This window comes from Lacerta agilis, chromosome 1, assembly GCF_009819535.1.
Source record: "Lacerta agilis isolate rLacAgi1 chromosome 1, rLacAgi1.pri, whole genome shotgun sequence".
NCBI lineage: Eukaryota > Metazoa > Chordata > Lepidosauria > Squamata > Lacertidae > Lacerta > Lacerta agilis.
In genome coordinates, this window is record NC_046312.1 from 14,122,725 (window position 1) to 14,146,390 (window position 23,666).

The following is a 23,666-nucleotide window of genomic DNA, read 5'->3' on the forward strand; positions in this document are numbered from 1 at the left end:
CTGCAGCTGAATCTTCTGGCTGTTGAAGCAGCTGTAAGTTTGCCCCACATAGGCCATGACTTGCTCACTAGGTGGATGCTCTTTATGTCCCTCACAGCCCCGGGCCTCGTGGAGGTACTATAGGTGTACACTATACAGGAGGTGCTGGGTGGAGCAAAGATGTTACATGCCTTCCTACTGAACCCTAGTGCATAAATCAACATAAGGTTCGGTGCTTGAGCCTCCCTTGGCAGCTGTCTGTGCCTCTGTAGGGAGAGTTGGCTGCCCTACAGCTTTGAAAGCTACTAGTAATGAGTATAGATGTACTGTTTATCAGATAGGTTATTAAACTAAAGCAGGTTATGGCAAGTTACAACGCAGTAGGTATATTGTCAGTGGCACACTATGCCTCTGATACCGACAAAACACAATCAATTTAAGGGTTAGGCAACCTGGATATAAAAATTGAGTACTTTCCTCCTCCTATATGTGAATTTAGAAAAGTCACTCTTTAGAGAGAGTCCAAAGTTCAGTTGTGGAGCTGCTTCTTTGAAACTGGGGCCTTCTGTGTTCATTTGCTGGCACCTCCAGTTAAAAGAATCAGGTAGAGGGTGATAAGAGAAGCAAAAGTTACTGCTGCAGATCTGTATGCATTGTAGTGCTCTAGGGTGGACAGCGAGTTTGATTTGGTATAAGACAAATTTCCTATCAGTAAAAAAAAGAAAAGAACTGAAAATACGGTCCCTCACACACACTCTTGGGACAGCTGTGATAACATTAGTGAGGGTTTCCTTAGTCTTGTTTGCAAATTTCTTTTAGTTCCTTTCGAAACAGTATTTTAAATTTATAAGGACTAGTTAATTCCTTAATTAGCATGAATGTGTTTATAGTTCACTCTGAAGATATTCAGAGGTCATTCAGTACAGTGATGCCTGTAGTTACGATCTTAATTCTTTCCGGAGGTCCGTTCTTAACCTGAAACTGATCTTAACTAGAGGCGTGCTTTTGCTAATAGGGCCTCCCGCTGCCGCTGTGCCACCGGCACATGATTTCCATTCTCATCCTGGGGCAAAGTTCTCAACTTGAGGTAACTCTTCCAGGTTAGCAGAGTTTGTAACCTGAGGTGTTTGTAACTCAAGGTGTCACTGTATTATCTATTATGTCTCATCAACAGCTCACATTGTCCTCTGTTGCTTCTATTTCACTTTATTTTCAAGTACTGTTGCAGTATTTTTTTAAGCATGCAGTTTGTTGAAGGCAGGCATGTTGGTTGTTTGGATGTAAACTCTGATGCAGTGACAGATCCAGGAAATCCTGATTCAGTTTTCAAGTTGGTTACAAAGAGAGAGGTTTTTTCTTCTTGGAAAGGAGACTCAGATTAAAGGTGTATATCTTTTGTTCTGATTTAGTTTCCATGATACTTCCTCATAGCACACATTCTCTAATATGCTCTCATTTCACCCTCTTTGAAACCACAATAAAAGTTAAAAACTCTGCAGAATATCAATGAGCCCTCTATAAATTCTTTTAGGTTACAGCATCAACAGGGACACGGGTGGCGCTGTGGGTTAAACCACAGAACCTAGGGCTTGGCAATCAGAATGTCGGCGGTTTGAATCCCCATGATGGGGTGAGCTCCCGTTGCTCAGTCCCAGCTCCTGCCCACCTAGCAGTTCGAAAGCACGTCAAGTGCAAGTAGATATAGGTACTGCCCTGGCAGGATGGTAGACAGCGTTTCCATGTGCTGCTCTGGTTCGCCAGAATTGGCTTTGTCATGCTAGCCACATGACCCGGAAGCTGTACGCCGGCTCCCTTGGCCAGTAAAGCGAGATGAGCACCGCAACTCCAGAGTTGTCCGTGACTGGACCTAACAGTTAGGGGTCCCTTTACCTTTATAGCATCAACACTCAACTATTAATACCAGCTGAATGGTGAACTTACATAATTTTGAGTACAAATGGTTCAATAAAGCATGGTACATCACCACAATGTCATAGTTTTCTGAGTCATATCATTTCTGTAAACTATGACATTGTGGTGATGTACCATGCTGACAGACAAAGTTGGGAACAATTTGAGAAACTTGGTTCTCCTTTTATTAATTAATTTAAAATTATTTAAAGCCTTTTCTGTGTTGTCAGTACAGATCAGTAACATACACACAGACACCCTACTCACACTGAGTGTGGGTATGGAGAGGGAAAGTTAACATCTCTTCAGTGTGATAGGCTTGATTGAATTTGTACCTTATGCAGCTGTATCCAGGCCACTTAGTAACATTACAAATTTAACTTTCTGTATCACTCTGTGTAAACAGCATGGCATTTCCTAATTAGAATATAGGTGTGCATTTCTGATGGTCTCATTTCATTTGCAGAAATGATCAGAAGGATAGTTTACTTTTCCTTATTAGGAAAGTTTTTTTTTTAAAAAAAAAACTTAGAACAAAATTGAGGGAGAACATAATGGATACTTATAAAATGGTGTGGTGTAGAAAGTAAAGAGGGATAAATCACCCAGTCTTACCATGCAGTAACGTGATAAATTGAACCCAGATTTGAGATTCTAAGGTTCTTAAAATGAGCATACAACTGAACATGCTTTCATTGTAACTTGAGTTGATGATGGTTGTACACACCAAAAGAGAGGGATGATGTACATAATCCCATATCTTAGTCCCTTAAATCCTAATTTAGCTGTACTGTATTGCGAAACAGCCCATGGGTGTCTCCTGCTGAAGCTGACGGGAAAATGTGAAAAAAAATGTCAATATGCCACTGATTAACTACATACAGTTAAGAGCAGGGGTTGGCTATCACTGTTGCATATTAAGTCTAGGAGAAATGCCTTGGAAAATTATTTCTATCCTAAATCATGATTTGCCTATACAGTAGTTTGATCTTACACATGCAGCAGTTTGAAATGGCAGAATCTTCAGGTTGTAGAATGAACTGTGCTACTTAAGGTAACGTTTTAAATTTACTTCTGCATCTCTTCATTTTTCTCTCTCCCTTCCCACCCCCCAGCAACTAAATAAGCTCATGAGGGGAAAATGTTTTAGTTCTGTTTCTGAGGAGTGAACTAGTTTTCTGTTTGCAGGAAGTCTTTCATGCCATGAAGCATTCAAAAATGTCTCCTGCTTGTACTCTGGAGTGGTGAAATTCATACCACCATTTCAAGAGCCCACCGCCTCACTCTTCTAGGCTGAAATAATTAGGATCTAGACTACGTTAATTAGGAGGCAAGTTAGTGTCTGGAAAATACCACATGCGCAAGAAGGTAGGGTTGGACTTTCAGGTTTGTGAGTCTGTGTGCAGATGGGGAAAGTATTAACTGCAATATCATGGAACAGGCTGTTGAAGCATGCCTTGCTGGGGAAGCAGCCAGACCCATTAAGACCTACCCAGCTATCTAATCTTGCATACTGTGGATGCTGCTGTTCCACATTCTTAAAAAAGAAAGCACACTAAAATATGATGTAAACAAGAGGCTTGGCCAGTGATCTGAGGTATTCTGAAGGGGTAACAGTAGAAATCAAAGCATAAAGCAGCATTCTGTTCTTTGATTGTTAAAGCAGAAAATATTTTCCCCTGAAATCTCTTGTTGCTTTAGGTATTATCCCCAGTATTAATTAATTCCACAGCCTCAGAATCTGTTCAGCGTTCTTATCAGCCTCCAGAGTCTTCTCTTACAGCAGTTTTCACAGTAAAAATCTTAATGTGTTCCTGCACTGGTTCCTAAACTCTTGCATATGTAGCTCTGGCTTGACTGCAAAACTCATTTTAAAAGTTATTTGCAAAGACTGCTCTCTGTCTCAAGATAGGTTGCATGTTGCACTAGGTTATGCTATTCCTAGGTACATTTAATTCAATAGGAATGACTGTGCACTGCATATGAACAGCCCCTGAATCTGTGACCAACCTCTGAGGCCCTTCTCTGTGTGCTCCCTCCACAAGAGCTGAGGAGGGTAGCAAGGAGAGAAGAGACATTTTCAATGGTGGCTTCCCGTTTGTGAAATGCTCTCCCCAGGGAGGCTTGCCTGACACCTTCATCACATATATTTAGGTCCAGGAGAAAACATTTCTATTCTCCCAAGCCTTTGACAAATTAAACAACCTATGGCTTTTTCAACTGCATTTGTGGAAGGGGCGGCTGTTTTGTTTGTTGTTATGCATTTTTGTGTTTTTATACTGTAACCCTTCTGTGATCCTCAGATGAAGGGTGGTATGTAAGTTTATATAGTAGTCAACATTATCATCTGTGCAAGTACCCTTCTGGCTCACAAGAGAGCCTGACCTCTTAAAATAGTGGTGCAATAATGTTTGGAGGCTGCACTAAGTTTTACCTCCTTTCTAAAACCTGAAGAACATATTATCATACTTATCATTTTGGGCTCAAAGGGGGGGGGGATGATTTGCCCTATGACCCTAGATGTTTAAAAACCCACTCAAAGTTATGTTACCAGTCATTGTAAGAAGAGTAATATTTTTCTGACTGTGAACCAGACCACAGTGATCTGGTTCAGCTGTACTGCTAAGCCATGGCTTAGCATTAATGAGAATGAGTCACAGCAGCCTTGGGTTCCTGCACTTTCCTCTGCTCTTGTTTGTATGGGTTGCAGCAGCGGAATTGGTCTGTGGGGCCCTTTTTATTCACCTAAATAAATGTGGCTATGTCTCAAAATATGAGGGGAGCTCAGAGTGAGTTAGTTAACGTGTGTTATCTTATCATGAGACTCCAGATCTTCTGGTGGGATGTTTTGTTTTGTTTGCAAAAAGGTGTAATACAAAGCTTTTGTCAATTGGCTTACTGAGAAGGAAAACCTGCACATAATATTCTACCTAGTCAAAGCATTTAATAGAGTCTAATGAGTTTAAATTGAACAGTGAGATAGATAAATTAAAATTGTGAGCCTCGGAAATAAATGGCATGCACAGAGTACATCTGCCTCTCCAATAAGGTATTTGTTTGTATTTAATGAGATGAGTCCACAGCAGTAACTTCATTTTGAAGTAGAAATACATTGGATTTTATCCCTTGCCAGTCCACCTTAGAGGAGACCCATGACTAATTTAGGTTCATCAATTTCAGTGTGTCTGTTCTGAGTTGGACTAGCACTGGCTACAACCACATGATATATGGAATCACTGCTGACATCAGGTGATTGGCAGGTCAGCAACCCCACCCACCTGTCAAATTTGACCTGATGGGTAGGGTGATACCGATCTAGCAAGCTAGAAAAGGTTTGCCACCCCTGCTGTAGGCTATTAGGCCTGGGAGAGAAATATGCTCAGGCGGCAACAGTTGCTGGATCCTAGCACCTTCCTGTAATTTCTTAGTTGTCTGTATTGCAAATTTCTTGCCAAGTGCCATTGTGGTAAAAACAATGGGCTGTATTTAATGCATATGTTCAGTTGTCATAATAGTGGTGCTATTATTGCTTTTGAATTGAGAACTTTGACAGGACACTCAGAATGCTAGACCTGTTGGCTAAGCTGCTGACTTCTGTGCCTTATTTTTGACACTTCCCTTAGCACCTTATTTTTGTGTGTTTGTCTGAGGGAGTGAATGTATGCCTATTGGAACATACACTATCTGTAATAGGGGAAAGGGCATAAACCTATTCCTAAGCACAACTTGAAATGTTCTAAGTATATGCTTCATTCTGTATTTTATGTGACTGATGTAATGCTTTAAGGCAATTTTCTGGACACTGATTTGACTAGTCTTTGTACAACACTGATCTGCAGCTAGTTTTTGTGAGAGATTAAAAGATAGTAGGTCAGGCTTGTTTCCCCCACTCCTCATGAACTCAACAAATTTCATTCCTAGAGCTCTCTGTTAGCAATCACTTCCTTAATACATCCTGCAGACAACTGGGGTGGGGGTGGGGGCAAAGTGTTACTCTTCAGAAGTCTGGATTTGGCCCTGCAGACTCTGTTGCTATTTCTAATGCAAGGTAACATTAGAAACAAAAATGCTGATTGAAAATGGCTAGTGTTAGCTTGTGGCTGTATGGATGCGTGGGAGCCGGTTGAAGTTAAATCCTTCGAAGACAGAGGTCCTCTGGCTGGGTCAAGACAACATGGGGTTGGGGGGCCAACTCCCATCTCTTGCGGGGGTGCAATTAGTGCCAGTGCCTTCTGTCAGGAGTTTGGGTGTAACCTTTGATGCCTCACTTTCCATGGAGGCGCAGGTTACAGCCACAGCAAAGGTGGCATTTTTCCATCTCCGCCATATTAGGCAGTTGGCCCCCCACCTATCTCGCCCTGATCTGGCTACAGTGATCCATGTGATGGTCACCTCCAGACTTGATTATTGTAACTTGCTCTACGCGGGGCTGCCCCTGAAGCTGACCCAGAAACTCCAGCGGGTGCAGAATGCCGCGGCGAGGCTCCTCACGGGGTCTTTGCCGCGGGACCACATTCATCCAGTGCTCTACCAGCTGCACTGGCTCCCGGTGGAGTACAGGGTCAGGTTTAAGGTGCTGGTTTTGACCTTTAAAGCCCTATGCGGCTTAGGACCCTCATACCTAAGGGACCGCCGCTCCTGGTATGTCCCGGGTAGGACCTTAAGGTCCTCAAATAATAACTTTTTGGAGGTCCCAAGCCACCAAGGATGATTCCTGGACCAAGAATGATTCCTGGACCGTCCATGGACTACCTTGGAGGTCCCGAGCCACAAGGATGCTAGGTTGGCTTCAACTAGGGTCAGGGCCTTCTCAGTACTGCCCCCAACTTGGTGGAACGGTCTCACAAGAGACCAGGGGATTTGGCATCTTTCCGCAGGGCCTACAAGACGGAGCTGTTCCACCTAGCCTTTGGGTTGGTTTTAGTTTAACCCTGATGTTTCATTCTTTTGGTGTGATTGGTGGGCTACTTAAAAATGAGGCTGCAGTCTAGATTAAATTTTAAATTGTATTTTAATCTGTATTTTAATGAATTGTTTTATGTTTTTGTTGTGATTTTATTGGTGTTGGCCTCCTTGAGCCCGGTTTGGCAGGGAAGGGTGGGGTATAAATAAGAATTTATTATTATTATTATTATTATTATTATTATTAAGAGCTGCATGACTGGTTACTTGTATCAGGTAAAGAAGATGTTCAGGTGGGGAACTTTTGTAAATTAGTGATAACATGTCATAGGTTGCTAATATAGTGGTACCTCGAATTACAAACACCTCAGGTTACAAATGCCTCAGGTTACAAACTCTGCTAACCTGGAAGAGTTACCTCGAGTTGAGAACTTTGCCCCAGGATGAGAACGGAAATCACGTTCTAGCGGTGCGGCGGCGGCAAGAGGTCCCATTAGGGAAAGCACGCCTCTAGTTAAGAACAGTTTCAGGTTAAGAACGGACCTCTGGAACGAATTAAGTTCATAACTAGAGGTACCACTGTATAGATAAGATGGCATTCCATTAACCTTTGTGGGCTTACTTGCAAGGTTGGGATATTATATAGACTTTAATTTGTGATTTTCTCTTTATTTTCAACAGCAAAGCCATTTACTCAGCTGGTGAAAGAAATGCAGCTTCATCGAGATGACTTTGAAATCATAAAAGTAATTGGGAGAGGTGCATTTGGTGAGGTAAGATGCCATTGGAGCTCAGTTTTAGATACACTGTCTATTGTAAGTTTTTGGTAAATATACGGCATGCTGTATTTTCAAACTGTTTCTCTTTTTTGTATTTTTTATTTATTAAATATTTTCTTGGTTTACAAAGTGTGTGTAATGTCTCTCGTATTTTTCCATAAAACATTTTTACAGATCAATTTTAGTTGTTGAGACATTAGGGAGGGGGGGAGGAAGTGGGTGGGATGTGTGGGAGGGTGGGGGGGGAGATGATGTTTCTATTTTTCCTTAATATATGTAGGATTTGGTATCAGTGTCGCTTGTGTTGGTTCTCTGTTGTTTGCTTGTGTTTCTTTGGCGGTGAGAGGTCGCGATTGGCGTAGGGTTTGATTGTTCATTTGTGGTTGGCTGTGGTGGTCTTTGGTTTCCTGTGTGAGTGGGGTGGGTGGGTGTTTTGGATCAGGTTAGCCATATTGATTTGTATGCTGTCGGTAGATTTTTGTCATTGTCTTGTTGGGCTGTGTGTGCGATGAAGGGGGACCCTACGGGGGTGAAGGTGTCTTCTTTTGTTTGTCCCCGTGCTAGTTTTAGGTTGCTGGTTAATTTTTCTAGTAGGGCTAAACTGTTTCTCTTTTAACTGTTTTTAGTTCATTGGACTAAGTGAACTCCATACCACAAAAGCTTATGGCACAATAAAATAGCTTGGTTTTAAAGGTACTTCAGGAATCTTTATTGTATTTGCTAAATTAAACCAATTCCCCCACCCTTTTAGAATCTTTATAGCTCCCATAGCCTAGGGGCGAACAGTTCATACATACAGGACTGAATCCAGTTGTGTCCTTCATTTTGTGGAAGGGCTTTTGATCCAGTGGAGGCCTCCACTAATGGAAGAGGAGAGAATACAGTTTTCACTGATTCTCCTTGCAACCCTAAAAATCTGCTCCAGAGAGTTGAAAGACAGCATGTGCAAGAAGAAGGAGAAATTGGCAAAAAAATTCCCTCCCCTCCACTTCTAGATCAAAGATGCTTCCATGATTCTATTGGGTACAACCCATAATGTGTAGGAATTCCGGCTAGCCTAGCATGAGGCAAAAAGTTTGTAGTAGCAGGGTGGATTTGATTTACAGTAAATCAAATCGATTTAAATGATTTAAATCACTAGTCAGTAAGGCTTGATTTAAATCATCGTTTTCTACATAAAGAATAATTCTTGCTGGTATAACTGCAAGTAGATGAAGATTTTTAGAATAACAACTTTTCATATTAGTTTTTTTATCCCCAGTTTAATGGGTTAATCATTCATATTTGGACAACTTTTCTGTTGTACTTAGGAAGGAGAAAAATAATCATTACCTTAATAGTAACAATTTAAATAGATTTATTAGATCCATTCCACTCCAAACAATCAGAAAAATATTGTTTCTATTCTATTCACTGAACTTCTTGAAACTTAGCTTCTTGAAACTTCTTGAAACTTATTCATAGGTTTGTAGAACAATAGGATTAAGGTCTTTTTGTCAACTCTGTTCATGTTATAACATTTTTGCTGTGAAGAAGAGGCATGTGATCTCTGCTGAGTCAAATTCAGTTTTGAGAACTGCAAAAGTAAACCAAGCACCTGTGATAATATCTTGTAGGCAGAGAAACTGCCCAAAAATCTTACAAAAACCTCTGGAAGAGCATAAATGACATTGTGAATGGATTAATGGAATTTATTTACCAAAAAAATTAAACATATACAGCCTTATTCTACATAATTAAAAAAACTAATCTTTATTTCATGTTTGAATAACCTTTGGATGGTAATATATTTAACTCAAAAAGCATTTTATTTAAAAAAATCCGATTGAAATAAAAAAAAATCCGATTTTTTTATTTTTATTTTTAAAAATCATTGATTTTTATCCACCCTGTGTAGTAGCTAGTGATCTGAATTGTAAAAGCGCACAGGAAAAAATGCTAGCTTTTATTGATGGGGATATTGTGTGAAAAATGTGGAGAATTATTTGTTAATTATTTTCTATTGAGGCATGATTTTGGAAATCACATCTAAAGATAGTAGCTAAATTAGCAAAGTGATGGTAAAGAGACATAACACATAATGTTTAGTCTTGAAGATAGCGGTCTATTAAATCCAAGGAAATGTATGCTTCCATGATAAATGGGAGTGGAATAAATGTTTTAAGAGCCTTCTCAGTCATATACAATACTGTGAGATTTATTTTGGTAAAAGGTCTATCTTGGTGTCTGGGCAAGTACTTCTGCCTTCTCAGACAGCACTTAACTAATTGTACTGGATCCCAGGAGAATGTTGCATGCTGAAAAGAGTTCAGGGTGTTCTTTGGATTCATCAGCAGAATCTGGCTGTAGCTGCATAATCCCTCTAAGTTCTTCCTAGGCTTGTGTATTGGGAGTTCTCATTTCCTACCCCCTTCCCAATAGCAACTCATTACAATGCACCAGAAGCTGGTTTTGAAGGTTGCTGGAGCTACCACTTGCTTGGGAAGCATGAGGAACTGCTTCTGAACTAACAAGGGCATTGCTGTGCAACTGAATCTCTTGCATTGGTATTATATTTCCATGGGAGATTGGATCATTGATCTGCCTCAGAATCCTTGATTTCTGGAAACACAAGCTGAATGGAAAGAGAATTGAAAATTGTGTATCAGTGATATTTCCAGTCCTATACCCTGAACTGGAAGTCCAGCCTTTGGTTAACAGCCTTTGTTTATTGCATGGTATTGGTTCCCTGACAAATCGGGTCTTTAATTTATAAAGGGACATTTCCAGTCCTCAGGAACACTTAGGAGGCTGCCATATACTGAATCAAACTCACTAGTCCATCCAGCTCAGTCCTGTCTTTACTGATTGGTTCTTCAGGGTTTCAGACAGGGACCCTCTCCTAGCCCAACCTGTAGAGGCTGGGGATTGAACCTGAACTCCCCTGCATGCAAGGCAGATGCTTTATCACTGAGCTACACTTCTACGCATCTAGTGGTATGTAGGAGAGACTGTTAAGACTCTTCAAAGTATAACTCTTCAGAGTGTACTCTGTCAGTAGTCTAGGAAATTTACTTTTATTCCCTCTATAGCATTTTGCAAACTTTTAAAAAAGTATTTTTATTAAAGATTTCTTGATTTATAAAAGTATGTGCAATGTCTCTCTTATTTTGTCCAATTATCATTTTTTACAAATCAATTTCATTTGGGTGACGATGCTTCTATTCTACTTAATATATGTAGAGTTTAATGTCAGCTTGTCTTGTGTAGGTTCTCTTTTGTTCGCTTGTGTTCCTTTGGTGGTGAGAGAGGTTGCCTAGGATGTGGTTGTTCATTTGTGATTGGCTGTGGTGGTCTTTGTTTTCGTGTGTAAGTGGGGTAGGTGGGTGTTTTGGATCAGGTTAGCCATATTGATTTGTATGCTGTTGGTAGATTTTTGTCCTTGTCTTGTTGGGCTGTGTGTGTGATGAAGGGGAGCCATACTGGGGTGAAGGTGTCTTCTGTTTGTCCCCATGTCATTTTCAGCTTATTGGTTAATTTTTCTAGTAAGGCTGTTTCCCATACTGTTTGGTACCATTGGTCCATGCTTACTCCTGACAGGTCTCTCCAGTGTCTGGTGATGATGTTTCTGGTTGCTGAAAGTAGGTGGGTTATGAGCATTTTGCAAACTTAGAACAGATTATCTAACCTGCAGTGGCACTGTTTTAAATAAGCTATTACTATATCTTTTAATTCAGACCATTACATTGTATTTTGTTAGATAAAAAGTTTACATAATCCTCAGAATGGGAAACTCAGCCTTTGGTTAGAAACCATTGATTACAGCACTATTGAATTAATAAAAATGGCATTTTGGGTTGTGGAATGATGTTTCTTAATATGGTGTGGCTAAGCAGCATGCATGTTGTCTCATCCCAGCAGTCATATTTGCTATGATGATGATACTGATGTTGCTTTGGTGTTCTCCACATCAACGTGCAAAGGACAGGTGCATGTCTTGTAAATATGTAGGGCTGTTAAAGGCCCAGGTGCATGCTCATTGCATGTTTAGGAAAAGGTATAGGCAATGATGTGCTGCTTTGACTTTTGATTGGTCAGTAAGGGAATGGTCTCTTTCTGCTATATGGACGAAGAGTGGCTGTGTTTACCTAACTTTGGGTGCTATAGTGTTTTAGAATGGGCCCCACTGGGTCATCTGTAGAAGGTGACGTGTGGTGCTGTGTTTTGGAAAGGAGACTAGATAAAGGAGAAAATACTAAGAAGAGACCACAGTTACCTATACTATCAAGATATTTTATTTCTGCTTACAATTGCATGGTCTATTTTTATAATGCAGTATGTAGAATGTGCCCTGGAAAGAGAGGATTTGCTTCAAATTCATTTAAACAGGAGCCCAGCAATGAAGCAATTGGTCATTTTTTTGCTCCTGATGTTGCTGATTGTTCTAATTTGGTGGAGTTCCTGTATCCCAGGCATAGGCAACCTTTGACCCTCCAGATGTTTTGGACTACAATTCCCATCATCCCTGACCACTGGTCCTGTTAGCTAGGGATCATGGGAGCTGTAGGCCAAAACATCTGGAGGGCCGAATATGATGTATGTGTTTGTCTATCATATAGCATTTGCAACAGAATACTGTATGTTCTTTTTCTCTTGGTGTTTTCACTCAGTGGCTTCCGATTTGGGGAAAGGAACAGAGGAAAACATCCTGTTGTTCTATATTTATGTTGTTTCCATTAATTAATTGAGTGAGTGAATACCTATTTCATTGTTATTGATGATAATATTTTTAAAATAGCAGAACATGTAGTTTTGATTTACCTTCCCTAACCGGGGAGGGGGGGGGTTGCAGTCCTCCAACTGTTCCCTCTCCTTGATTGGAAGAGGTTTTGCATTTTAACTCTGCACTTAAGTTCTGTCCACAAACCCAGGAAGACGGGTTTTCTTGCTGTACTTTAATCTTTAATCTGGAAAGCTGTCTTAACATCTATAATCCATGGAATCTTAAATAGTTTTAGTTTATTAGAAATTTATTCAGCCTGAGAAGTATTTTAAGGATTCATCCAAATATAGTACACACAAGTTGGATATATTCTGAAATGCAGTAGAGCAGTAAAGCATGTTTGTGAAAATGCTTAGAGCAGTTTTAGACCATGCAAGTGCTAGTTTACTTTATATAGCTTTCTTAATTAAATAACCTTGTTGAAAAAGGCTGAAAATTAATATGCATTAATATGATAAGCATTTTATGAAAAGGTTAGTGTACCCATGTTGGCCTTTTCAGTTGCTAATGTCACAAACCCCCAAGAAGTATTTCAAAACAATGTTTTATATAAATAGGCCACTGAGGCTAATTTTAGGTTTATTGGTGTTCATTATTTCATGGTAAATGCAAACAAATCCATTATATTAAAACAAAGAATCATGCAGCAACTTGAATACGTAAGTTGGAATTCAGTGTAACAAAGGTCATTTCATCAGTACAAACATTTCTGCTTGCCTGACAGAACAAATTCCTCCTTCATCTCTTTACACACTATTCTGGGGCAGGGTTTGAAATTAGCAGGGCACCAGGTGCAATTTGCACCTAAAGATTTTCCATTTGTGAGCACCTCAAAAAGTCTGGGTGCCATTTTTTGCGTTTCGCTGACATTCAAGGAATAATGAAATATATGTCCTTTGAAGCCTTGATGTATATGTTAAGAATAGACAATATGTTAAGGAGTTTAACAATAAAGAGTAGAGTGTTTTGTAAACTGAATATTTTGATGTAAACACCAAATTAAACATGTATTAACAATTTAGGCTACAAATATGATATTAACAATGTGTGTGTGATTTTTGTGCATTGTATATTAATCCACGCTTACTAAAATAATAAATAAAAAGTGTGTCTCCCCCCCCCTGCTGGATTGTGAAATGGAGTGTTCCACAATCTATAGCGTATACCAGGGTCCGGCACGCTATCACTGCGTTGCTTTGCTTTTAATGCCTGGCAACCCCTGGCTATTAGCAGAGTTCAAAGCCACAGCGAAAGCTTGTGTGTAACTGCCAAGGCAGCCCAGTAATAACTCACTGAAGCGTTGTCTTCTTAACGAGCTAACTTTATTTACAAAAACAATAAATCTTCTCCCGGAGTGCTCAGTTCCATGACTGCTCCGGTCGGTGAAAACGAAACCAAAAAGTACAGCACACACAGACAAAGACAAAAGCCCGTATGTGAACTGCCCACACAGTGATCAGTGCGTCACAGCAGAGCATTTAACTCTTCAGGCTCTGATACTCTCCACCCCCCCCAGTGGCTACTAGACATTCTGTTTTGGTGCCCACAAACCAGGTCCCAGAAGCCATTTGGCTCCTAGCTTTTCTATTCCAGTTTCCAATACTGTTCTGGGGATTCTCCTGACCCTCCAGAGTAGTTTTTTTTGGGGGGGGGAGTTGTGGGGGAAGCACCATTGCAATAGCAGAATTCCTTGAGCTGGCCTCTACTGATAGTTGAACCATGTCCCTGTTTTATGCCATAAGAAAATGTTAAGTGTTTCAAAGCTCAGAAGTTTGTTGCAGCAAAAACAACATACAGAACTACCCCCTCTTGTCAACTGTGTTAAACAGTACAGTCTGATCTTCACATTAAAGCACAATGTTCAATTTACACCTAGTATTTGGGCTTGCTCCCATAAGTTCTAAACATTATTTTCTGGTATAGAGAGGATTTGGGTTTTTGGTTGTGTGATGCAGCCATGGCTCCACTTCCTTAAAAGCCACAGCTGCTTTGTATTGACAAGTCCATTGTGTCACACAAAATGGACAGGGACATAGAGGAAAAAATGACTTCAAATCTGACCCCCCCCCTAGAATAAAGAGCAGAATGGCTCTTCCCTCCCCAAAAGAAGTCTTAGATATTTTGTGAGCAAATAAGGACACTTAGTAGCTGTTGTTTGCATATTTTAGTCTAGACAGTGAATTTTATTCAAAGTACTGTACAGGCAACAGCTTGGTTGTCAGTTTAAACGATTAATGACACACATATGTGAAAAATAGTATATTTTTCAAAATACTAAGCAGCAGATTGGATTGAACAGGGAATCATATAAAGGGATAGCTGCCTGTATAGGTTATTTATCACTTCTCAAAAATACATTCCACGCCTAATATGAAAAAATCCAAGAGTTCAGTATAGCTAATCATTATTCCATTTTCTCAGTATGAAGACAGATTTAAAAATGTTTTCTGGATTGCTTTTCAGTGGCCAGAAAACTGATAATGAACCATGCAGATCATGTCTTAAGTGCCCAATCACATTGCAAAGGTGTAGTTCTTTCATGAATGAGATACTGATGAAAATTCCTCATGTAATCTAAGCAGTAATGACTGCCTGATCTAGTGCCCAGATTTAGACAGTGGCTATGGAAGATGTACTGCTACATTTGCTGTTGCTGCTGAAACAGGAATAGAGCATCCATCAATTTCTGTTTTGTTTTAACCTCTTGGGTCCTAAAACCTTATTGTGCATAACCGCTTATCCTAACCCCTTACAGTAACTTCTTCTGTTGTCCTCCTATGTTAGAATGTTGTGTGTTCGAGGAGGGATATAATCCTGCGCTCCTCAATTGGTTTATAGGCAATAATCTTAATACAAAGGAGCTACTTCACATTCAGCTAGATTAATGCCACCTAACAAAGTATATGAGCTGTCTGGGGATAACTCTCAAATTTTGGGGTTGGAGTTTGTATAACAGCTAGGCCATAGGACTGAATTAAGAATACACTACTGATCCACTGCATGCACTAGTGCAAGCTAATCAATACAGCACGCTCAGTTACAGGCAGCCCCCTGTTTACACAGGGGTTACCCATGTGTCAGTGAAATCATATATAATGAAACCCTAGATAAAAACCTGCAAGCACCCCATCCCACCCCTTCAGTGATGTTTCATTGACACCTTTATGATGTTTCTGGGTTCAACACGATATATGTATACACGTTCGCACACAAATAAACGTGAGTAAATGGGCTGCCTGTATAACATGACAATATAACAGGAACAAAAGTTTTAAAAATTCATGTCTGGAATCAAGTTTGGAAAAGAGACAGCTTTGATGACCTACAGTACTCCAGGAACCAGACTAGGGAGTGTGCCTTTCTTGGTTTTGTTGGCTGTTAGTGCCTGTTATTGATTATGGAATCCTTCTGCATTGCCTGACTGGGTTGGGACTTAACAACACTGTTTTATGGTGCTTCCATTCTTTTTCCGGAGAGGCTGTTCCAGAAAGTGGTGCTGGCAAACTTCTACTCATTCCCTTGGCCTGAGGGAATCTCTATGGGATTCTGTTATGTCTTCCATGTTGTTTAATATCTATAGTGAACTGCTGGAAGAGTTTGAATGAAGATTTGCAGTTGGGTTCCACCATGCAGGCCAGGTGGAGGTGCTCCTCGGTATTTTGGTGCTCCAGAGGAGTCCATGGGGTCCAACAAGGCAGCCTGGTTGCTTCAGCACCACAGAGAGCTCCGATGGAACAAATAGCTCCAATGAGGACTAGAGGTCATCTATGATTGTTTGGGCCTCTGCCTCCAGTTTTCCTCTCCTGTTTTTTTTTTTTAATCGGGGTACTCAAGGGCACAGTACCGGCTCCTCTCTCCCCCTCTCCTTAAAAAGTGTGACACTTAACTTTTACAACTTCATGGTGAGTAACAGCACCCATTTTTCTAGAACAAAAGCAACTGCACCCCAGTAGTTGAAAAAACTTCAGATGCAAAGGTCCCTGCTCTGGTTCTATGGACTCTGGTGATAAAGAATCCACACCAGCAGCCTTGAACTTACCATCCTCTGGTTCAGAGGGTCTCCGATCACAACTGTTGGTCTCAAAGACAGAGTTGAGTTCCTAAGTCCAGTGATCCTGATTTGGTGTCCTGGACTCTAGAATCATGGCATTCTAGTCAGTAGAGTTACAGTGATATATGGGGCAGAAAGCCAGGGTATAAACATTTGAATGAATAAATTTGCAATGCTAGAGAGGGATAAAGTTGTAAACTGCTAAGTAGCTTTTTAATTATGAATTGTAGTATTTGGATTTTGATGCATTTTGTTGTTTTCTATTGACACACACAGCTTCTGTGTTTTAGAACTTTGCTCTGCAACCATGAAACCTAGATTTTTAAAAAGAAAACAGTTGTATACCAGATAAGCAGTTGGTATTAGAAATTTCATAGAATAAGCAGCCCTGCTTATAATTGTAGGTCAGCACTAGTGGAAAGCTAAACTAATCCTACTTTCTACTGCTCTTTAGAACCTGCTAGTGCTTGCTTCACTGATTTCTAGAAAACGTGCAATTGTCAAGGTGCCAAGACTCATTACAGTGTTGATTCACTCCCACTTAGCTACCCAGATTTTAAGATAGTGTGTGTGTTCTCTCCCAAAATTAACTTCGTTTAGTAGAAGTGATACTAGCCTAGGAAATAACATCATTGGGGGAGGGCTGTAGCTAGTGGCAGAGCTACCCTGAGTAGTAGAACACCTGCCTTGCATTCAGAAGATTCCACATTCAATCCCCAGCATCTCCTGGTAGGCCTGGGAAGAGACTCCCTGTCTGAAATCCCAGAGGGCCACTGCCAGTCAGTGTAGACAGTACTGAGCTAGATGGACCAGTAGGTCTGACTCAGTATAAGGCAACTTCCTATGAATGATACATTAAGCTGTAGTCAAAGGGTTCCGCCCACCCCACCTACCTAAGTGTCTCTAAAATGCATTTCATTGAAGAGCAGTCTCTTCTCTTTTTCTGACAGGACACCCACAGTTGTTTTTATTGAGCTATGGAATATAGGGAACTTCCACATTTCAAGTCAAATTTATTTGGCCTTCTAACCCAACATCGTCTCTTACATCACTTGCTTCCTGGTGCCTTTTTAAGTAAAGCTGTTGGAGATGAGTGAAACATCCTTTAAGTCCTGGGTTAGTAACTAAGTTTTAATTGGCATCATATTTTGAATAAAGCAAGAGATGGAGAGCCAGCAATGCTGACTTTGCTGTGCAATCCAAGACAAAGGCAAAGAATTACTGAATCCTTTATCAGCATTAGCTGTGACCAAAAAGGCAGACCAAAAGGCTGACCATTCCTTCTGAGACAAAGGCAAAGGAATCCTAGAAAGAAACTAAGGTGCTTAACATAAAACATGTTTCCTTGCATCCAAAGTCTATGCTTAGAGCCAGATTTGAATCCGTGGATCACAACTTGCTTTTCTCTTAACCTTTTGTCTGCTTCGCTCATTTTAGATGTGTGTGTGTGTGATCACTTGAATTAATCTAGAATAACTTCTCTGTACTTGTGCTCAAGTCAATAGTGTTAAAGAAAATTCTCAAGTACAATTTGCAAACATGGAGCTGGAGCTGGAAAAATCTTGGGCATTTAAAAATTGTATGCTGCCCTAGGATCTAGAAGCTTCCAGTGCTTTGCCAATCTGACATGTGCTGAGGAATGGGGACAGGTTCATAATCTCTACAGCTCTTTCAGCCACCTAACTGTGTATGATAGAGTGATAAAGGTTGCAGAGCCGTATTAGGAGTGTGCACCCTAAGCTTGGACAGATGTTTTCTATTGGTCTTGTAGTAAAATCATGTTGCTACTAAATACTCACATATAGGTCATTATAGGTCATTATGTGCATATCTTTCAAATACTTGGTTAATTTGGCCCCCTTCAAACTGGTGTCTAATTTGTTTCTTACTAGCTCTTGTTTTATGTGTGGTTACTCTGCATAAAGTTCTTACTGACTAGAGGAGCAGTGTGAGGCTTCCAACTGGTGGACTAATTATGTCCAGCAGGCCTTCCCATTTGGCCCCAAGGGAATTTCAGCTAAGCCATGCCCACCTGCCTTACACCTGAAGTCATATATAACATCTGGAGTGGTGCAGGTGAGCCAGAAGGAGATGTGCAAGCACCTGCAAAACCTTATGCAAGTTGCTGTGTACCAGGCTTCACAAGCTACAATAACCAGGTGGTTTCTTAAGATCTAATGAGCAGCTAATTGTCAGTGCTTCGTGAATTATGCCTTTGCCAGTGTGGTTTGATTTCAAACCATGCATGCAGAAACAGGCCACTTGCCAATATTGTGACATGAGGTCCTTTACAGGTGGTCCACAAAGGGTGGTGGAAATAATTACCTGACCTGCTGGCCAGATCCAGACCCCCCCCCCCCGAGGCATAGGGCTGGATCCAGTTGTGCTTTTCTGTTTGCAGAAGGGCCTTTTATGCAACAGATGCTTCTGTTAATGCAGGGGAAGATGATTTTCATCAATTGCTTCTCACTATAGCAGCCCCCTGTACCCAGAAAATCTATTACATAGGTTGGGAATCCTTCCAGAACCTGCTGGAAGTGGTTCAGGGGACAGCAGGGGGAAGTGGGAATTGACACACACACAAAAACCCCTCCCCCATTTATTTATTTACAAGAATTCTTCACACCCTTCACTATAAGATCCCAGGGTGGGCTTCGCCAATATAATGTTCAGTTATTAAAACAAAGAGAACAATTACAGTTATAAAAAATAAGTAATACCATTCCAACCAGAATTGTGTCTTCTGTTAGGGGACACTTCTACTAAATCAAAGACTTTTTCATGAATGGAAGGACATATTAATATGCATCCCATAGTAAACAAATACTGTTGTTTTTGGTAAATAATGTGTAGACGGCGGCCATTTTGTGCTGGGGTTCTGTTCCTGACCACCACGTTTGTATAAGCATACTCTGCCCTATTAAGCCCCCTTTTGTGTCCAGAAGCACCCACATCGGTGATCACGCCTGAAATGGTTGTCGCCTGTACAGTCCCCCCACATCTTCATATAAAAGGCTTCCCATTTATTTGTTCATAAGTATTTGGTGACACATGACCCACTGTTTACCCATAGGATGTGCAGGCTTGCATGTGTATATTCCTCAGTAGCCCTTATTTAAATATGAAACTGATTATCAGTAGCATATTGATCTCCCCCTAATTTACAGTAGGGTAAGATGACATTCATATTGTGATATTCTTTCTTCATCAGAAAATGTGTTTCGTTTCAGAATTTATCAATCCATTCAAAATTTCTAAAATGTCATTGACTTCAATTTTTTTTTAAATCTAGGTTGCAGTTGTTAAATTGAAGTGCACGGAGCGCATTTATGCAATGAAGATTCTAAATAAATGGGAAATGCTTAAAAGGGCAGAGGTAAGTGCAGTATTTCCAATTCATAGATTTCTTTTAAAAAAAATGGCATTAAAGAAAATCACAGTGAACTTCAGCCAGATTAGAAAGAATTACTGCATGAGCATATAGGAGCTTGATTCCTCCCTGCAATCCCCCCCCCCCCAAAGTGAGCTGCTTTAATGCAATCAAGTCTGACAGTCCCTTCGAGGCATCTGTTGTTCTCAGCAATACTGTGTATTCGTTTACCAGACAGTCTGCCCTAGTTTTTTTTACCATGAATTATATTGGCCAGATTTTTGTTTACTATAAAACCAAGTTAAAGACTACATGGAGGCTTCAGATTTCAGTTGCTATGACATACAGAGCCACATGCTAAATGCATTATTCAAGACAAAGAATGTAAGTTTGTGCAATTTGAAAGTCAAGTCTTCAAGGAGGATAGTTAATTGAGGGAGGATTTTTTTTTAGTTCGTTAAAAAAGATCAGAATGTATTTGTGAAAGGAAAACACTGAAGCAGTGTTGATCCCTTAATAAATGTAATACTTGGTTCAGAAATGTTATAAATGCTTTAATAGACTTTACATACCTTTAAAAAGACTGGGACACAATATGCTGAAGAAAGCATCTTAGCATAGTACGCATCACAGTAGAATCAGTGAAAAATGCATTAGCAAAAAACTAAACAATGATAATTTATAACAAGACATATATGACATTTAGCAAGAACTCTCAGAAGTATAAAGGAAATTTGGTTGCAAAGTTCACATACAAGTCTAGTGCCTAGTTTTCATTGGACAGACGTATATTTGACTGGATACTGCATTGCATTGTAGGGATACCATATCCATTCTCTGGTAAAATACAACCTTTATAAATCTAAGAGTTCCATAGCTCTCCAGTTCTTTAGTTACCACTTTATTTTTCATGTAAGAAGTCCCGGAAAATAGTTTCTTTTCTGCACACATAGATATATTCCTAGCTGCTGCTAGAAACCTGTCATTTCCCTAGTCCATGGCTTGTTCAGATGCTTGAAAGGAAAATGACAATGTTTCCTTCCCTACCTTGAATGCCTTGGTTTTACTATCTGTTGAATGGTGCTATCTTCTTCTTCTTCTTCTTCTTCTTCTTCTTCTTCTTCTTCTTCTTCTTCTTCTTCTTCTATTGTTATATTTATGCCCAGCCACTCTGGGTGGCTTATAAATGGTTTTGCTGTGTTCATGTGCCCTCTGAGAGAAATAAATATAGAAATAAAAATTCTGAACGAGTTAAGAAGCTATATCAGACCCATTGTATAAATTGGTCAGTTGGGAATGGTTAATGGTTTTGTGATCAAAGGAATGTTTGACTTTGTAAAACAAAAATGTAACTTTTACACTGCACTTTTTAAATGATTTGGTGGTTTATAAATATTCATATAATAAGATACTGAGCCTTTTGGACTTGTCTTGAAATGTTAGTTTGATATATTGTTTGTAGTAAATGGTTCCTTGCTATGAATATTGGTGTGTTGCAGAATTGGTGTAAACATGTGTTTGCACCTGTGTTTTCTGCAAAGATGTCAAATATTTAAAAGAACTCCCCTTTCCCTTTTTAGACTGCTTGTTTCCGAGAAGAAAGAGATGTTTTGGTGAATGGAGACTGCCAGTGGATTACTACATTGCACTATGCCTTTCAGGATGAAAACTATTTGGTATGTGAAAGCTGCAATTCTTTAAAGGAATAGGGCATTGACTCCTAGTTTCTCAGTTGGGTACCTTTTTTTAATCTAGAGCATTATCTGCCTGCCTGCTTGTGTCTTTATTGTGGAAGAAAAACAGATTCCCAACATCATTCATATACACTTTATTTTGCTCTTTTGATATGTTGATTTGCCATTAAACGTAATGAGCTAGAGTGAGTTGAATTGGATGGATAATTGTTCATTAAATGCTTTTATTCTCTAGTTACTTACCTTGGCTCAGTTGCATTATGTGTTATTTTATACACAAGATCCCAAGGCTTCTGCTAAAATCCAGGGTGGTATGACTGATTTGAGGGCCAACTGTGGCTTTTAGAATGTTGAGGTACAGCTCTGAAATATTTCTGAGAAAAAACACAGAAAAACTCCAACTTTAGAGTGCAATCCTATGCATGCTTCTCCAGGAGCCAGTCTCACTTACTTAAAAGGGATTTATTCTTAGTAAGTATGCCTAGGTTTGCAGTGCCATTGCATATGTTTGGAGGGCCCTGGAGGGCTTGGGCTCAATAGGAGGCAGCTGTACTGTCCAAGGGCTGTTGCAGAGAAATTGCAGCAAAAAAATACTCCCTTGCTTGTGTCTTTGAAGAGAGTTATCGAGGAACAGACATGCACAGACAAGGGAACTTTACCCATACGAATTGGATGCAATTCTTGGGAACCTTGGTCAAAGTTACTGTACCCAAATGATTGAGTAGCCAAATTTACAGGGTTTTTTACAGTTATGTTTTCCAAACCAAATTAACCCTTCTCACCTTTGGTGCAGTTTCTGCACTTAATTTTATTCTGTGTATCTTTTAATTTGAAGTATTGTTTTTTGAAAATCTTTCTTTGCTGATCATCCTGTGGTTTGGAGACTGGAAAGCACAGAGAAGATAATGCATTAAAAAAAAAGTTTAAATAAAATCATTTAAATTCCACAAAGCATTTTTGTCAGTACTGACCAAGAGACCCAGAATTCTTACATGACAAGCAGTTGGTATCTTTGACTGTTGGCTGACCCATATTCTCAAGCTGTTCTCTCTTGAGTTAACTGCCTGTCAAGAACTGATGATACCAAACTTCTGACTCAACAGATTGTCTTCAAGGCATCATTTTGCAAGTCTAAGGAGAACTCTAGAACCATAGCTCTTGGAATCTATTTTCATAGCAAAATATTGCCACTCAATTTTCTGTGTAAATGCTCTAAAATATTCCTGGAAGCTATTCAGTTATCTACAATGCGTTAATAAATAGAACTTTCACTGGATGCAATTAAGTCAGGCACCTTCATTATAACTCAACTATTTGATCAATTTATTCAGCTACATTTGCATCCCACCTTTCATCTGCCGCACTCAAGGTAGCGCAGGTTTCTAGAACTGACCAGATTTAGACCTGCTTAGCTTAATGTCATCTTCCTTCAGTTCTTGACCCGGGACCATGCCACTCACACACACATTCCCATATTTCACTGAAGCTTGCAGAGGAGAAATGTTTGGTGGCTTGTACCCACTTTAGCAACTGGCTGTATGAAAGCTTGAAATAGCTTAACTTTCCATCTTTCCTGTAACTGCATTACTTAATAATTTAAAAGCACAATTTAAATACATTTTGATATTTCTGTGTTTTATTTCCATGGCTCTGATTTGCTTTAACTTTTAATGCTGAATTTTAAATGGTTGCAACCCAGTAATAAAATGGATGGTAATAATTGAAAGACTCTTTGACTCCTCTTTTTGCAGACAAATCTTTTGTGCTGTGGTTGTGCAGTTGCTGAATGTGATCAGTTGGATCGCGTTCTGCATTGATTCTCACCCATGTTGTTTATTTTGTTTTTGCATTTTTTCAGTACTTAGTAATGGACTACTATGTGGGTGGTGATTTATTGACCTTACTTAGCAAGTTTGAAGACAAGCTTCCTGAAGATATGGCCAGGTTCTACATTGGGGAAATGGTGCTTGCTATACATTCCATTCATCAGCTACATTATGTGCACAGGTAAGGATTCTGTCTTGTTTGGTTGTGAATAAATAAATAACATTGTGTAGGAAACCCTTACAACTTAGGGGTAAGCAATTTTCTTAAAACAGAAAACCTCAAGCCAAACGTTTTATACATCTCCATACATTGTGGCTATACCAAGTCTGCTGATAAAGTTCTTGTATTTTGAGTGGTGCAGTTTTGGCTTCATAAGCATTGCCATGTTCAC

At 39.8% G+C, this 23,666-nt stretch overlaps 1 protein-coding gene across 6 annotated transcripts in view; it reads left to right on the forward strand.

The window, feature by feature from the left end:
* The window catches only part of CDC42BPB (CDC42 binding protein kinase beta), a 102,184-nt gene that overhangs the window by 20,029 nt on the left and 58,489 nt on the right, over window positions 1-23,666 (forward strand). For all 6 annotated transcript variants that reach the window (XM_033139197.1, XM_033139208.1, XM_033139234.1 and 3 more), the window contains exons 2-5: window positions 7,474-7,565; window positions 19,677-19,760; window positions 21,335-21,430; window positions 23,307-23,455. In XM_033139197.1, the coding sequence (XP_032995088.1) occupies window positions 7,474-7,565; window positions 19,677-19,760; window positions 21,335-21,430; window positions 23,307-23,455 (421 nt within the window). The remainder of the gene's footprint in view (window positions 1-7,473; window positions 7,566-19,676; window positions 19,761-21,334; window positions 21,431-23,306; window positions 23,456-23,666) is intronic.